The sequence below is a fragment of the Moschus berezovskii genome, chromosome 4, assembly GCF_049115385.1.
Source record: "Moschus berezovskii isolate FMDL1 chromosome 4, NW_MosBer_1.0, whole genome shotgun sequence".
Lineage (NCBI taxonomy): Eukaryota > Metazoa > Chordata > Mammalia > Artiodactyla > Moschidae > Moschus > Moschus berezovskii.
In genome coordinates, this window is record NC_142463.1 from 43,607,813 (window position 1) to 43,626,368 (window position 18,556).

The 18,556-nt window shown below is 42.0% G+C and overlaps 1 protein-coding gene across 3 annotated transcripts in view; it reads left to right on the forward strand.

The window, feature by feature from the left end:
- IL12RB2 (interleukin 12 receptor subunit beta 2) overlaps positions 1–13,965 on the forward strand; it is a 78,975-nt gene extending 65,010 nt beyond the window's left edge. For all 3 annotated transcript variants that reach the window (XM_088835374.1, XM_055401489.2, XM_088835375.1), the window contains 4 exons: positions 848–985; positions 5,793–5,883; positions 8,325–8,424; positions 13,426–13,965. In XM_088835374.1, coding sequence (XP_088691500.1) covers positions 848–985; positions 5,793–5,883; positions 8,325–8,424; positions 13,426–13,965 — 869 coding nt within the window. The remainder of the gene's footprint in view (positions 1–847; positions 986–5,792; positions 5,884–8,324; positions 8,425–13,425) is intronic.
- The last annotated feature ends 4,591 nt before the right edge of the window (positions 13,966–18,556 follow it).

The window sequence follows — 18,556 nt, forward strand, 5'->3', positions numbered from 1 at the left end:
AGTTACTTGCTGTGGAAGTTCCAGCCTTAATTTTACAGTTCCCCTCAGTTGTTGAGAGCTCACTCTGAAACTCACACCCAGCAGATCCCTGGAGGAGGAGACTGCCTGTTTACTAAATGCTACTGACATTCATGTTTCTTGGAGGAGAAAAACAGCATCAACACATTGCTCAAAAACCAAATCTTCCCTGCTGAGAACCTGCAGGGGTGTTGAAAGTATAAAGAATTGACAATCTATGCTTAAACTACCAAAATAAATCTAAGTACTATTGCTCTCATTTTTTAGATTTTATGTCAAATTGAAGCAGATCAGAGCTTAAATCCACCAAGACCAATACCCAGAACTTATCAAAAAAAAAAAAAAGAAATCAGAATTAATAAATGTAACTTAAATTTCTATTTCATTAATTGATAAATGCACAAATTTCTAAGAAATGGAATTTCTTGAAAATTCTTTTGAAAACAATTTGTACATTTAATTTCCTCCTCAGGAGTTCTCAAATATACCTGATAAATATCAGAAACATTATAATTATAGGAAATAAAAGGAGTTACTACAGCTAAACAATTTCAAAAGCAAAATAATACACATTCTTTGAAAAGATTTTTATCACAGAAAAAAAATTTAATTCTTTTGATATGCTGTGACATGGGCCCTTCATAAATGACAGTGTCTAGGGTCTTTTAAAGTATTAAGTACTAATGAATTAGGACTATTTTAAAACAGCAATGTGCTTTTCTTTTTCAAGTTAAATGAAGCATTAACAAATAAATATGAATAAAAGCCCACATTCAAGTATTTTCCTTTAATGAATGCCTTTCCTCCTTTATATTTATCTTCGTTTCAGAAATTCCCTATAGGATCTCCCCAAATTCATATCCCATAGACAGCCTGCAGCCCAGAGTGACATATGTTCTGTGGATGACAGCTTTGACAGCTGCTGGCGAAAGCCCCCAAGGAAATGAAAGAGAATTTTGTCTGCAAGGTAAGAACCACCCTTACAGAGGGCAAGTCCACAGGATTCCTCCATAGGCGTATACTCCCATTATGTGATATGGAGATTATCAGACTTTCTTTAATTCACTAATTACTTGCTTTCTGCTACACCTTTGTGTTTGCCATTTCCTCTAACCAGTGTGCCCTACCATTTCATTATCTGCTTGGAGACAGTCTCTACTCAGTTTTCAAAACTCAGCAAAAATATTGCCTCCTCCAGAAAGTCTTCCCAAATGCACATCCATATTTTCTTCATAATGCGCTACACTTGACCCCTATTCAAAACTCTGAATCCAACAGGCAGGAACTAGTGTCTGTTTATCACTTATTATCAAGGTCTGGAACACCACCCAGCACACAATATTTGTCCTCTGATTATCTGTTCAATGAAAGATGAGCATAATCCCAACAAGGATACATCTCTTGCTTATTTTCCAACTCTTTGCAGCTCCTTGAACTGCAGCACCCCAGGCTTCCCTGTCCTTCACTATCTCCCTGAGTTTGCTCAAACTCATGTCCATTGAGTCCATGATGCTATCCAACCATCTCATCCTCTGTTGCCCTCTCCTCCTCCTGCTCTCAATCTTTCCCAGCATTGGGGTCTTTTCCAATCAGGTGGCCTAAGTGTTGAAGCTTTGGCTTCAGCATCAGTCCTTCCAATGAATATTCAGGGTTAATTTCCTTTAGAATTGACTGCTTTGATCTCCTTGCAGTCCAAGGGACTCTCCAGAGTCTTCTACAACACCACAGTTCAGAACCATCAATTCTTTGGCAGCCATCTTTATGGTACAACTCTCACATCCAGACATGACTGGAAAAAACATAGCTTTGACAATATGGACCTTTGTCAGCAAAGTGATATCTCTGTTTTTTAATATGCTGTCTAGGTTTGTCATAGCTTTTCTTCCAAGGAGCAAGCATCTTTTAATTTCATGGGTGAAGTCACTGTCCACAGTGATTTGGAGCTCAAGAAAATAAAATCTGTCACTGCCCCCACTTTTTCCCCTTCTGTTTGCCATGAAGTGATGGGACTGGATGCCATGATCTTACTTTTTTAAACAACTTTTGCATATCAGATAGTTATCATGCTCAAGGCACTGTGTTAAGCACTTTGCACACTGTATTTTGTGTGCGGGAAACTTTGCGCAATAACCAAGTAGCTGAAACAACAGAGATTAATTTCCTCACAGTTCAGGAGGCTGCAAGTCTGAGAACAAGGTGTCAGCAGAGTTGACTTCTCTTGAGGGCTGTGAGAGAATCTGTTCCACAACTGTCACCTCACATCTGGGGGCAATCTCTAGCTCCTGGTTCCTCTGCCTCTGCTAAAACCAGCTTGAACATCTTGAAGTTCGTGATTCATGAACTGTTGAAGCCTGGCTTGGAGAATTTTGAGCATTACTTTACTAGCATATGAGATGAGTGCAATTGTGCAGTAGTTTACGCATTCTTTGGCATTGCCTTTCTTTGGGATTGGAATAAATCCTTTTCTAGTCCTGTGGCCACTGCTGAGTTTTCAAAATTTGCTGGCATATTGAGTGCAGCACTTTCACAGCATCATCTTTTAGGATTTGAAATAGCTCAACTGGAATTCCATCACCTCCACTAGCTTTGGTCATAGTGATGCTTCCGAAGGCCCACTTGACTTCACATTCCAGGATGTCTGGCTCTAGGTGAGTGATCATACCATCGTGATTATCTGGGTCGTGAAGATCTTTTTCATCTAGTTCCAAATAGGGAAAGGAGTACATCAAGGCCGTATATTGTCACCCTGTTTATTTAACTTATATGCAGAGTACATCATGAGAAATGCTGGGCTGAATGAAGCACAAGCTGCAATCAAGATTGCCGGGAGAAATATCAATAACCTCAGATATGCAGATGACACCATCCTTATGGCAGAAAGCAAAGAAGAACTAAAGAGCCTCTTGATGAAAGTGAAAGAAGAGAGTGAAAAAGTTGGCTTAAAGTTCAGCAAGATCATGGCATCTGGTCCCATCACTTCATGGGAAATAGATGGGGAAACAGTGGAAACAGTGACAGACTTTATTTTGGGGCTCCAAAATAACTGCAGATGGTGACTGCAGCCATTAAATTAAAAGATGCTTACTCCTTGGAAGAAAAGTTATGATCGGCCTAGACGGCATATTAAAAAGCAGAGACATTATTTTGCCAACAAAGGTACGTCTAGTCAAGGCTATAGTTTTTCCAGTAGTCATATATGGATGTGAGAGTTGGACTATAAAGAAAGCTGAATGCCGAAGAATTGATTCTTTTGAACTGTGGTGTTGGAGAAGACTCTTGATAGTCCCTTGGACAGCAAGGAGATCCAGCCAGTCCATCCTAAAGGAAATCAGTCCTGAATATTCATTGGAAGGACTGATGCTGAAGCTGAAACTCCAATACTGTGGCCACTTGATGCAAAGAACTGACTCATCTGAAAAGACCCTGATGCTGGGAAAGCTTGAGGGCAGGAGGAGAAGGGGACGACAGAGGATGAGATGGTTGGATGGAATAACCAACTCAGTGGACATGAGTTTGAGTAAACTCCGGGAGTTGGTGACGGACAAGGAGGCCTGGCATGCTGCAGTCCATGCGGTCACAAAGAGTTGGACACAACTGAGCAACTGAACGACTCCAGTCTGACCTTAATAGCCTTTAAGATATTGCAATGACCCTATTTCCAAATAAGGTCACTTTTTGAGATATTGGAAGTTAACACTTCAACATAGGAATTTCAGGGTGGGAGGACATGATTCAACTCATGTAACACATACTTTCACTCATTTAATCCTGACTGCAGCTGTGTTACATGCTTATGCCAGGCACACTGCCAGGCACACTACCAGGCACTCCATATGAAATGAATGACGGAATGAGGGATTAGGGTGTCTTTTTCCTATAAAAGGAAACAGAGGTACAGAACAATGACCCAGGGCCATAGAGATGGCAAGTGGAAGAACTACAAATCAGACTCAGATTTGAGTTTAAGTTAAATCTGAATATGTGAAGAAGTGGCCCAGCTAACATGGGTTTCTCTCCTACCAGCTAAGTTACACTGTTCTCTCTGGCAGTGCCTTTTACATCTGCTCCAAGTATAAAACAAGCTATTCTTGTTTGTGACAAGGACTACCAAGTTAATCATTCAGGACCCTATGCTAGATACTTCTCCACTGGGAAAACTGACAACTCAACTGATCTCCCAGCACTCCCATGAAAGTAAACTTGTGAGCAGTTAATTGGATTAAGGACTCAGTATCGTTCTGCTGCTGGTACTCCAGACTTGTCCCATCTGCCCAGAAAGCAAAGCAGATGCTAAAGAAATGTCAGATTGTGTGTGCCAGCTGTGTGGGGTGGTAACAAGGCTGCCAGTGTGAATTCCCCTATTCAGCCCTAGGAACAACCCTTCTCATGGGAGCAGCAGGTCCCTGGCTTCTAGTGCCCCCTGCAACCCTCCCCACACCCAACCTGTTCTTCACTCTCTTACAAGAATAATCTTTCTACAAGATCCCTGTTGCTGACATGCCTCCTGTTGCAACCCATCCATGGTCCCCAAGGGCTTTCAAGCTAGAATTCAAACTGCTTTGTTACCAGTCCCTGCATGACCTGGTCCCGTTCACCTGTCGAGCTCCATCCTCTGCCATGCACTCATCATTTGTTAGAAAGCAAGACCAGACTATCTGTGGTTGCTGAAGCACACTCTGCTTCCTCCTTCCATGCCTAGTCTGCTAGTCTGCCTGCACTTCCCTAGCTTGTCCACGTAGCTGACTTCTAGCCATCCAGCTGTAAACTTCTGACATCCTGCCCTTGGGGAAACCTTCCTGAGCTGCTCATGAAACCGTTTCCCGTGTTGTTTTCTGCAACAGTGCCTCATATATGCTTTTACATGTATCGCATGGCATCATGGTGTACTGTTTACATGTTTATACATCTGTCATCTGGACTATCTTCATGACTTAAGACAGCAAAGCCCATGTCCTATTATCTGTGTATTCCAGCATTTAACCTGTCCTGTTACTTGGTTTACACTCAATAAATGTTGGATGAATTAATGAAAAATTCCAATACCTAATGAAATACTGTTTATAGGAAGGAATCAGAACAATTTCAAAGACCCAAGTTAGAGGACTTGTTCAATGGCTTGGTAAAATTAATAGCTACCATTTCTTGAGGGCTTGTATGTTCAGATCCATGGCTATGTGCTTTAAATACACCATCTCTAATGTTCACAACAACCTGCAAGGTAGATGTTATCATCCACCATTTATAGATCAATTATCTGAGGTCCAGTGGCAGAGCCAGGACTAGACTCCAGGGCTCCCAGGTCACAGCCAGTGCTTTGTACACCACACTCCCTTTCCTTCTGCCCCTAGTAGAGGAAGGAGCCCTTGTATGATTGGAGCTCCTCTGTTAGAACCATAGAATTGGCCCCTTTGTGCCCTTTCTCCCTAACTGAATGGGCAAAAGTGAGTCAGCCTTGTGCCTGAGTCCAGCTATGCAGGAGCTGTAAAGCCCAGGGAGTTCACACAACTGTCAGTATTTATTTATTTACTCATTTACTTAGCTATGCTGGGTCCTAATTGCAGCATGCAAGATCTTTAGTTGTGGCATGTGAACTTAGTTGCAGCATCTAGTACCCTGACCAGTGATCAAACCTGGGCCCCCTGCATTGGAAGCATGGTCTGCAAGCCAGTGGACCACTGGGGAGATCCCACAGTCAGTATTTAGAAATATTCATTGAGGACATTTCTAAACTCATTCTAAACCCAGTCACAGCGTTTGCTCACTTTTTGCTGCAGGTAAAGTCAATTGGAGCGCATTTGTGGCACCAAGTATCTGCATGGCTGTCATCATGGTGGGCATTCTCTCAATGCGTTGCTTCCGACAAAAGTAAGTTCGTTGCCAACTTTGGTAAAAGTTGTTTGTTTTTTTCATATAATAGTTGTTGCTGCTATGGGTCAAAAAAATGGTTTTCTCATACATTGCTGGTAGCAGACTATCTATATTCAGCTTTTTAGAGTGACAGTATATGTTTAACTTTTTAAAATATTAAACCTTTCCCCTAGCAATTTTTAACTAGAAATTTATTCTAAGTATATCATAGGTATATACAAATATTTAGTGGCAAATATATTCACTGAAGTATTGTTCATAAAAGGAGAACAATTTGAAGCAAACTAAATGCCTGAAAACATGGAACTGGATAAATAAATCACAATATATTTTATGCCATATAGTATAGATTATGCATTCATTAAAGATGTAGAAGAAAAGTAAATCATATGAATATTTGCTATATGGGATTTTAAAGAGCAGGTTGTAAAACAAAATGTACTTTCATTTTTAAAAAAAAATAGCGCATATACACATGCACACAGACATGTAAGATGTATTAGTGAGCATTAAATTTGGTTGTATATAACTTAAAAAGCCCAAATAATATGACAGATGAGCTAAGCGTCTCACTCAGGTAAAGGAAGTAAACTCAGGTAACGACTGGTGTAGGAGCTCCCTAGTCATCAGGGACCTAGGCTCCTTTTTCTGCTGCACTGTCCTGACATGGGCTTCTATCCTCAAGTTCATCTCATGACCCAACGGCTGCAGGAACTGTGGCCATCATGCCTGCATTCTACAACTCCAGGGAGAAGGGAAGTGCCCATACCTACCTCTTCAGGAGCCTTCATGTGAAGAAGTCACACGTGATACTTTTCGTTAAATCTCATTGGCCAGAACTTGATGAGGCAAGAGATGCTTAAAACTGTGACCGTTTAGCTGGGCTCCTTGTTGTCCCAGTAAAGCAGGGTTCCCTTCCAAGAAATAGGGGAAAACGTGTACTGGATGGCAGTTAATATACTCCTCCCCAAGGATATACACTAAAATATTAATGGTGGTTATAATGGGGGATAGAATCATAGGTGATCTTAGTTCTGTTTAACTATAGTTTCTAAAATTACTTTAAACATGTACCATTTGGTATGGAGAATTTTTAAAATGAATTATTCAATAGTTTTCTTCAGATGTTGTATAAAGTAGAAGAGGTCAAACTAAAGCTCCCTTAAAATCATTTTCTACTGGCCATTGAACTTATTTGAAAGGCTTTCCGTTTATTAAAGCTCTCTCATATGTGATACATATTTCAAAGCAGAGCTCTTTTTAGGTAGACTTTGAAAAAGTTGAACTCAGAGAGTCAACTAGAATCCCATGCATCCTCCTGAGGGAAACAGTATCAGTTAGGGTGGAGGCATCTGCTGTTAAAGAAAAAAAAAGAACCTCCAAATATAGTGGCTTTAATAGAATAGCTTATTTTTCTCCTGTATAATAATTCTAAGGTGTGTCATCCCGATTGGTCATCAGCTTTGCTCCACACAGCCATTTAGGGATCCAGTTGTCTTCCATTTTATTGGCCCACAATCCTTTGGGTACTTTCCTCATCTGCATTACCTATACTAGGCCACAGGATCCTTTGTTCACGTTTCTTTGGGGAAAAAAACAAAAACATAAACCTAGTCATATGGCCTCATCTCATTTCAAAGGGCTAAATACATGGCAGCAGCTCACTTTTCTTATTAAATAAAGTTTATTAAAGCCACGTCTTTAAAACTGCTTCATATTGCTCTTGAATTAAAAAAAAAAAAAAAAGCCAAAACAGTTAAGTCATGTGCATGTAAGAAACTTTTGGATTTTTTTTTATTCCACATCATAAACTCATCGTAAAGTATCTTCAAAAACCCAGAGATGTGGCAAGAAATAAAAGACCCTCTGATCACCAAAAACAACTACTGTTGGATATTTCCATATGGTATTTTTTTCTTGGCTTTTTTTTTTAAAAAAGCTTGGTTATGTCCAAGCTGTTTATACCACTTGTATCCTGTTTTACTCATTTACTTTTAGCAAAAAAGTTTATTTGCCATTACAAGCTCTTTATAAACATTCTAATTTACTAAACAGTAATCTCCCCAAGGGTATTAACCATGTCCTCTTATTTGCTGTTTTATCCACGCAGCATGTGGCACTGTGCTGGTCATACATTAGGGATTCAGTCAATGTCTGTTGAATGAGTACTTGGCTGCTCAGTGATAGCTAAAGATCATACTGAGGGAAAGTTCCATAGTTTATTTAGCAAACCCTAAGTGGTTGTAGCACGAGCTTTATCATCTGTCCAGACTGCACAGAAAACTAGTCCAGCCTTAGGTGAGGCAACATCTTTCTCCTGCAGTATTTACATTTTATTCATTTGCATAATCCTGCACTGAAATCACTTCACTAAGAACCTGTGTTCCCATGCCACAGTGTGCACACTTAACCAGATGTTATGTTGTCTTTACCTGCAGGGTATTTGTTCTCCTTTTGGCCCTCAGACCTCAGTGGTGTAGCAAGGAAATTCCAGATCCAGCAAATAGCACTTGGGCCAAGAAATATCCTATAGTGGAGGTAAGGTGTAAAGCCGTGGTGGCCAGTCTGGTGATGGGGTTTTGGTGATCGGTACATCTAAGTCTCCCATTGTAGTTACAGGGAAATCTAGGTGCTTAGATCCTGTGAATAAGCTGCTTATCATACCAGGTTACCATCAGAGTCATCACCCCCTTGCACAGTAATTTTCTGAAGCTTATGCCTGCAAGCTCATTCAGTCGTGTCCAACTTTCTGCAACTCCATGGACTGCAGCCTGCCAGGCTCCTCTGTCCATGGGATTTTCTAGGCAGGAATGTTGGAAATTTCCGACTCTGGGGAATCTTTCCAACCCAGGGATCGAACTGCATCTCCTGCATTGTCAGGCAGATTCTCTTATCACTGAGCCACCTGGGAAGCCCCTGAAGCTTATGACCAAGACTAAAACCCCAAAATTTTCCATTCCTATCTATGCATTATGTTCCCCGCCTCACCTCAGCTTACTTCAAAAAAAGATTTAAAAAGCAAGTGTATTTGGTGAGCACTGGCTCATCCAAATTCAAGAGCACTGAAGCTTTTACTGTGATGCTCCCAGTCCTTTGTGAGCTCAGAACAGATACAGCCCAGACTATTTTGGTCTTGGCAGGAAGCCAGTAAGTCATTCCATTGTGCAAGGAAAAGGTTTTAAGGCAGGAGAGGTTGCTCAGCTAGCACAGGAGAGTGCTGGGAGCAGAGGACATGCAGGGACCTGCTGCTACACAGTCCCAGGAGGGGAAAGCACCTCACAGCGGGTAAGAGGTCTCTGGCCAAGGACCTTGAAGTTGAAGGCATCTGAATGTGGAGCCAGAATATGCACTGAAGGGGAATAAAGGGGGTCGGGGGTAGCCCATGTTCGTCCCATCGCCTGGGGCCTTAGCAGCCCCACGCTCTCACGTCTTAGAGCCCGGTTCCTCCAAGACGCTTCCTCTTCAGTCACCCATGCATTCTCTCATCCACAGCCTTCCTCAGGCCAAAAGACAGTGGTACCAGCTGCTCCTCAGGGAAAGAGCTGGTCCCAGCTGTGTCTGCCTCGGTAGGAATTTAAGTCACCACAGTTTAATGCCTTTGAAATAAGGCCACTTACTATGTCAGTGATCCCTGAGGAGCTTGTCTGATGACATGAGCCCTAGTTTCATCCTCCATACAATAGGAATTGACAATATCTCTCATATATATTGTTGTGAAGACTAAGTCAGATGCCATGTAAAGCACATGGATCATACAAGGCAAAGATCATTCATTTTCTTCCCAGGAAGATTTATTCTTGAAGTCTTCTTTCTCTATTGAGGAGTTTTGTCCCTGTTAAGTTACAACAGCAAGAACAGTATAACAATAATATATGTATGCATGTATATGATGTATATTTGAGTATTTATGACATAATTATATACAATATTATGATATATAACAATATTACACAATAATATGTTTATATATCAGAGAAGGCAATGGCACCCCACTCCAGTACTCTTGCCTAGAAAATCCCATGGACGGAGGAGCCTGGTAGGCTGCGGTCCGTGGGGTCACTAAGAGTCGGACACGACTGAGCGACTTCACTTTCACTTTTCACGCATTGGACAAGGAAATGGCAACCCACTCCAGTGTTCTTGCCTGGAGAATCCCAGGGACAGGGGAACCTGGTGTACTGCAGTCTATGGGATCGCACAAAGTCGGACACAACTGAAGCGACTTAGCAGCAGCAGCAGCATGTTTATATATAAAATATAATGTACATTTGCTATGCCAGGCACTGTAAAAAATTTTTCATGTATTAACATCTAACCTGTACAACAGCTCTATGAAGTTATAATGTTATTGTCCCCATTTCTCAAATAAGGAAGCTGAGGCACAGAGGACTCAGGAACTTGTCCAGTGTTAGTCAACTAGTAGGTGGATCCTGGGTTCACATATAAGTAGGATGTGCTGTCTGCCATTATACTTTTAAATGTTCTAAAAGATCTTCAGCACAGGGTGAGGGAGCTGTTTCCAGCAGTCAGCGCCTCTGAGCTGAAAAGACTAATTCAAGAGGTGTTCCCACACTGGACCCTCACTTGGAGGCAATACTGTAATGACCTATGGGAATGTACTCAATAAGGATGCCACTGCTAGTGTTAGAGGGGATTCAGGTACCAGGAGTTGAAATAAGCTGAGCTCTAAGGTCTCTCTCTTCCAGTGCCGAGATGCCATAGTCCCATGTCCTGAAAGCCTGAAATAGCACAGTGGGGAGCAGCTCTGGGTCAGTCACGGACACCTGGCTCCCACGCTGGCGGCTTTGGTGTCATGGTCTCTGTTTGCCACTGCCTGGGTGTGAGGAGACACAGAAGCATACAGAGCCACTGAAGAGCCCATAAAAAGCTTAGAAGAGGTGCTGAGATAAAGGGTTAGAGAAAGTAACACAGGGAAACAATAACAGAAATTGCCACACACATGCCCAAAGTTGTACAGTATGAGTATTTTCATTGCAGCGTTATAAATAGAAGCCAAACATTACATAATGTAACCTGCCACCAGGGGGCCAGGTTAAACATTTGGGTATATCTGTACAGCAAGAGGTTATGAAAGTACTAAAAACAAAACTGAGATCTGTATGTATCTAAGTCTCTAGTATATTTAAAGGTGAAAAAAAGCAGTTTGTAATAATTGTCTAAAGTGGATTCTCATTTGTATAAAAGGAAGGTGATTATACACACACACTCTCCAACATGTACACAGGATATTTCTGGAAGCCTAAATATGAATTGGTAATGGTGGTTGTCTTTGGGGAGGCGGTTGAAGGCATGAAGGCCACTTAATTTTTATTACAAATTCTCTGTGAACAGAACAAAAATTTTTGCAAGACTATGTCCCTATATTTCTTTTGCAAAAAAAGCCCAATAAATTAGAAAAAAAAAAAATTAAACATGCCATCACCTTGTGGCAGCCTCAGAACCCCATGTCACTTGACCCTTGCAGGGGTAGACTATTTTTAAAGGCCCAAACTGCTCTCCTGGTGACAGACTGGGACAGACATCAGAAACAATAGTCTCTCACCTCCAACAAAATGTGCTTTGAGTTCTCAGACTTTACATTTCCCTGAAAGTGAAAGTTATCAGTTGCTTAGTCATGTCTGACCCTTTGCAACCCCATGGACTGTAGCCCGCAGGCTCCTCTGTCCATGGGATTCTCCAGGCAAGAATACTAGAATATATTGCCATTTCCTTCTCCAGGGGATCTTCCCCACCCAGGGATTGAACCCAGGTTTCCTGCATTGCAGGCTGATTCTTTACCGTCTGAGCCACCGGGTAAGCCCCCTACCATTTCTTAAAATGTGGCCAAAAAGACATGGTCTTAAAACTCGAGAGGAAAAGGCCCAAGCATAAAGGGAATACTGGGATGTTATCCATTTTGAGCTTGTAAAAGCTTAAAATAGTTCCCGTGATATACCTGAGTTATTACTGGTCCAAGAGTCCTCACCCCAGGACTTGTCAGCCAGGGAGCCTGCTCTGTAAAAGTTCTGAGGTACAGTCTCTGTTGGTACTGCCAGAACTGTCAAAAGGCAGTCTTGCCTTATGAATACAAGGTGATCCTCACTCTCTGTGACCCTTCCATGGCGGTGGTTACAGCGTTTTGGCAGCTGCCAGACATGTTCCAAGCCAGACCAATGTGCCAGGGCCAGTTTGCTTAGCGAAAGGAAAAGAGCAGCTTCTGGAAAAAAAAAGTACACACCTACCCTATGGCGGCTCAGGGCCCTTTGTAGAAGTCTGCCCTGAGACAGCATTGTTATTCACTTTTGGGACACTTGCCATGCTCGAGGCAAGGGAGGGGACATCAGTGACCAGTATAGATCATACCATCCTCACACAGCTTGGCATCTTACAGATAAGTGATTTAAAGGTCAGAGAGGTGTATTGAGTTTTCCCAAGCTGTAGATTCTCAGAGCTGAGATTAGTCCTCAGGGTTTGCCCTAGACAAAGGCCATTTTTATTACCCTCTTCCTGTAAGATCTGGTCCCTGATTGCAGCTGACAGACATGTTTTGGGGTGGGGAGGCAGGTTTTGCCTTTTTTTTTTTTCAAATAAGAGTATAAAGCATCTTGTGCCAAGAACCTAACAGCTGGCTTCTTTGCTGTTGTAGGAATACAGTGTGGGAAACAGTCACTAGGGGCTTCCTGAAAGTGGGCTTTGGAGCTCTCCAAGCAAGCAGCATAAAAGAAAGTTTCAAGTATGGGGAGAGCCCAATAACGCCTATAAAAAGAAATGTTAATAAAGTGTTTAAACTTGGACTCAGGAATCAATAGTAAGCTTGGAAAGGAGATATAACCAACTAGATGTTGAGAAAGACAGAGCAAGAAGAGTAACAGACAAAATTAGCTATAGTGAGGAAAGGATGAAAACTTCTTTCAAATAAGTTATTCCAGAGGAGTCTTCCGTAAGAGCAGAACTGACAAGGATATTACCCTGCCAAAAACCTTTCAGCAGTTGTATCGAAGCCCAAACTCTTAAATATCCCTTAAAAGTCCCTTCATCATGTGACCTCCTCTTTCTAAAGCCTTAGTGTGCCTGTCCTAAGAAAGAACTAGCAGCTTCCAGAGTAGACCAATCCTCCTTGCCCCACCAGCTCCTTACCTGGGAAAAACTATACACCTCTCAGGATTCAGCTCTAGTGTCATCCTTTTAAAATCTTCCATGCCTCCTCCCCAGACAAATGCAAGCTCAGCCTTTCCTCTGCACCCACTGTGCCTTCTATGCTAGAGGAAAAGCAGCTGGTATAGTTTGACTCACCAGAAACAGTCTAGCTAATGGCTGAGTGGGACAGTGACTCACTCACTGCTGGGGCCTGAGAGGAGTCCACGGCTCACCAACAATGTTAACTGCCTCTCTTACCTCCCAAAGTTAAGGGCCCACAGTGTTCTGCCTCAAGCTGACTAGGCAGTGCAGGCTGCGAGGCCTTTTGGAACCCTGACCAAGTTGGTTGTCAAGGCTACTTACTCAACATAGCCATATGAGCCTCTTCTTTCCCTTTCTCAGGAAAAGACACAGCTGGCCTTGGATAGGCTCCTGACAGACTGGCCCACTCCTGAAGAACCTGAGCCCCTGGTTATCAACGAAGTCCTTTGTCGAGTGACACCAGTCTTCAGACCTCCCCATCACCCCAGCTGGTCAGAAAAGGGACAAGGAGTCCAAGGTCACTATCCCTCTGAGGAAGACACAGGGTACAGCGCCTCGAGCCCACCACCTCTGAGAGCTATCACAGCAGAGACAGGACAAGGGGTGGATCTGTACAAGGTTCTCGGGAGCAAGGGCCCTGACTCAAAGCCGGGAAACCCAGCCAGCCCCTTGACCATCCTCCCAGTGGACTACCTTCCTACCCATGAGGGCTACTTACCCTCAAACATGGATTATCTCCCTTCACATGAGGATCCCATAACTGACCCTCTGGAAGAACTGCCTCAGCACATCTCTCTTTCCATTTTCCCCTCAAGTTCCCTTCGCCCACTCACCTTCTCCTGTGGTGAGAAGTTGACTCTGGACCAGTTAAAGATGGGGTGTGGCTCCCTCATGCTCTGAGTGGCAAAGTGTGAAGTTTGGAAAGCTGATGTACCTCCAACCAGCAAGGCATGTCCTGTCTACCCAGCCACCTGCTCCAGTGGTCATCACCTCTGGGTGCTCCCGTCAGATCTGGGTGCAGCTAGAGGGCAGGTAAGCCAGCTCAGGGTGAATCTCAGGAACTGAGAGTTGGCTGTCATCAAATCCAGATACCTCATCTTGCCTTCTGCAGAGCCTAAAGATTACATCCTCTGCTGTGTGGACCTAGAAATTCCAGTCTGGGTTCTTGCAACTTTCTTGTCTATGTTGTCCAGAAAGGAGAAAGGCAAGAGTAGAAACCAAAACTCTTACTAGCAATGGCAAACAGTACAGAGGACCACTCATTCAACAACCATTTATAGTTGAACCTGAATAATGTGTTTGAGCTGTATGGGTCCACCTATATGCATATTTTTAAAAATAATAAATTCTACAGTACTACATGATCCATTGTTGGATGCTGAGCCACAGATACAGGCGGCCAACTAAAAGTTATATGCAGATTTTCAGCTGCACAGGGGAGTCGATGCCCCTAATCATCACACTGTTTAAGGGTCAACTGTATATAAAGTTGCTACTATAGACCGCATCTATGTCTAATCAGTATGTCCCATGGGCCTGAGATACAAGTTCTGCTAGGTCATGTGTAACTCTTCATCCATGCTTCCTGCCATAACGTAGTTAGTCCTCCCAGGCTTTATTTGAAAAGCTTAAGCTTCTTCCTTACGTATCTGTTCTACTCTGTTTAGCTGCTGTTTAGCATGCCCACTGCATGGTTCCTTGCATCTCTGCAGCTTCAGCACTGGCTTGTCTGCACCAGGCTGTGGAGCCCCTTGTTTGACTATTTGCAATAGGTCATGACAAAGCTGCCACCTCAGCAGCAGTCCAAACTGCCACCTCTTGAGAGTAAGAGCCAACTTTTATTTCTTGCAGTACCTGCTGTTCCTGTATTTGCTTTCATTTGATTACTTAATAGCCATTTTAGCCACTCTTCCCCTCCCACTTCAACACACAGGTCCCAGTCTCCTTTTTAACCACCCACATCTTTTCCCTTGGAGAAGGAAATGGCAACCCGCTCCAGTATTCTTGCCTGGAGAATCCCATGGACAGAGGAGCCTGGCGGGCTACAGTTCATGAGGTCGCAAAGAGTCAGACATGACTTAGCAACAAAACCACCACCACCACCACCCTGTCCCTTCCCTTAAAGCCCCAGGTGGTATTGCAGTCATCAATTGTTTTCTTAAAAGAAAAGTCTCCTTCTAAGGATGCAGAAGCCTCCTCAGCACTCCCCTTGTACAATGCACTTTTTCTCTACTGGACTGTAAGTAACCTGAAGGCAGGGATCACAGCAATCTGAGTCCAATTGACAGAGTAGGTTATCAATATAAATTACAAGATGTCTCCTGCCACCGCCTCCACCTTGTTCCTTGTTCTAGAAGGCAGTCCAGCTATGCCTGCTTCCTGTTTATTGACACAATTGCATTTGCTTGTAATCCTCTTCATTCTCAACCCCCATTCTACCCTACCACTGACTGACAGCACTACTGCAATACATGTTGTTGTTTAGTTGTGTCTGACTCTTGCCAACCCATTGACTGTTACTCACGAGGCTCCTCTGTCCATGGGATCTCCCAGGCAGAAATACTGGAGTAGGCTGCATTTCCTCTTCCTGGGCATCTTCCTGACCCAGGGATCACACCGATATCTCCTGCAAGTCTCCTTCATTGCAGGTGGATTGTTTACTGCTGAGCTACCAAAAACATATTTAAACATGCCTTTGGCTACTTAAAGAGGACAGATAAAATGCCCTCTTTCTGTGAATGACAGGATAGGTAACCTCATTCTGCCCTTGCTCCAAATAGTTTTTATAATCTTCCTTCCTGCCCACACACAAGTAAAACTCCTAGATCAGATTGCCTCATTTACCAAGCCTAGTAGAGCTTACCAATATTCATATAGCCAGGCTTTCATTCCTCAGGAAAATTAGCAATACTTTAAATCCTCATTCCTGATATACATCCCAAAAGCCAACCCAGAAATCTCCACTCTATTAAAACTATCAAATTCCTTACTTCTCTGGGACCTAAATACTACAAATAAAGTTCAAGTTCATTCTCAGTGAATTCACAGGCATCTCTACCAATTTGTGTGTAAAGATCATTACCTTCAATTATTCATTAAAAAGACCCTCTTTACCAGAAGCCAGAAACTCCATTTCCTGGGCCTCTGTCTTCCTTATAGGCAATAGGAAAGCCAAGCTGTTGTTATCTAATTCTTTCCCTTTAGTGCCTTTTCCCCTCCACCCTGTCCCAATTTCTCAGCTTCCATGAATAGCCTACAGCTGCAACTCACCAATGCCCAGACACCAGTGAAAGAGATGCCAAGCTAGGCACATTCTATTCTAGTCAGTACCCCTTACTCGATTCTTGGTTTTCTCCATCAGGCTCTTTTTCTTCCCCCTGATGTAGCTGTCATCTGTCCCAGTATCACTGCTCAAGCTTTCTGAAGAAACCCTGTTCTTCTTTCTAGCCTGCAGGACTCAAGGACATTCACATTATCCACCCTTTTGAAAGGCTAATAGGTAAACCCTCAAATGAATCACTCTCTAGAATAGAGATTAGAAAGTCCTCTTCTTCACCCTAAAAAAAAAAAAAAAAGATTAGGAATTTAATCAGGTGGCCAACTGATGATGGAAAGAAACAAGTCATATTTTTACATCACAGTCTACACAATAAATTTCCAATTAAAACTTTGCAAAACACACCCAAGTTAGATAAAAATATTTTCAAGATATGCCAAGATAACTTACAGATCAATGAAAAAAGAACCAACACTTCAAACAAAAATGAACTGAGTGAGCAACTCAAAATTCATATAAATACCCAATAAGCATGAAATACCTACCTGTTTTATCGAAGAAATAAAAATTAAGTACCATTTTCTCCTTATCAAATTAGAAACATTAAAAATTAGCTGGCTAAGAGTACTGTAGGTTGGCTCTTTTCTGGAGGCAGCTAGCTGGGCAATATGCAGTAAAATGAGTCAGGAACTCCTTTCCTAGCAATGTAGACCAAAACTGTATAAATATCATAAAGTGAATAAAAGCTTTATCACAGCATTGACTAGAGGGGGATGGATGTTAGAGTAGTAACTAAAGCAATGGATCTTTGAAATACAAGTTTATATAACAAGCCAATTTTTGCCTTTACTCCCATTCTTACAGGAATTGTTAATAATGATCAACAACCTTTAACATAGTACTTAGTCCATGCAGTTTTCAAGAGGTGTAACTCAGGTCTCACCATGACTAGTTTAAGGCAGGTGTTCTCTCCACTTCAGAGATGGGAAAACTATGGTACAAGTTAACTAAACCCAAGTCATACTATTAGAACCTGATAGCACAATCTGGTTTTAGAGCCTAACTTTCAACTACTCTAATTCTTCTCTATGCAAGTGACTGCACAACAAATTTTTTATCAATTGGGATTCTGACTGTAGTTGACAATACCTGTGATTCCATAAAAATCTTTTGAACCTATTGTTACTAGATAATAAAAAACTGGCATTTCCATACTTCTAAAGTTCTAGAGCATTCTTGGTTCTTTAGGAACCTACCTAAAAAGCAGGAAAATCTTAAATGACACCAGGACAAATCTGGCACTAAGATTGCTAACTTACCTACTCAGCTATCTAAATCTTACAAGGCACACTGTAGGTCACACACGGGAAGTAACACTTCTGAGAAAGCCCATTATTTAAAGGAAACTGGAAAGTATTTAAAACTATGAATAAAAACATTATGCCTTTCAAATAGAAAAGTAACCAGAACAGTGTGTTCTCTCTTTAATTAAAATATCTATAACTCCATCCAACTTAACCTGATTTGTTAAAAACATGGCTGTTTCTTAAGTAAAAAGGAATTAGGGCCATTTTTATTCAGCTGTGTTGCTTATATGAATTGCTGAAACATAAATGCCTTTCCTTTATTCTATGGTAACTGGTTCCACATTTTGTTGATGGTCCTTTTAAAGTGGCAAAACCATTCTTAATTTGGCTGAGATTTCAATCACATCTCTAAGAAACATACACTTATATGATGCCACAAGTTCCCTTTAAATTAATTCAGGCCACTTATCAATTTCCACGACTGTGAAGAATTCTTCCACAAGGAACTTGGCCTTGCCTAGGCAAGAGAATGTCAGGTGGAGTCCGTATCTCCCCTTTTCCAATTTCAGATTTTAATACTACCCACAGGTAATTGGACCCAACAAAATACTGTAAAAGCTGTTACGAGATTCTCATGGAGTCTGTTTCTCATAGGTCCTGGATTTTCACCAGAAAGATCGTAACCTGCATTAACATGGTTTTTCCTAAGAACCTCATGACCCTCATCCCTAGCCAAAAATCTCAAGATGAAAACTGGATGTCACAAGATTTCATTTATAAAAAGAAATCTTAACCTTATTCCATCACAGAGGGAAAAGACCATTTGCCTTCTTTTCCACAATTTCCTGTTTCCTCTCCTGCAACTGCGGATGACTGGATTCCTTTGCAGTCCTATAAACACTTCCTT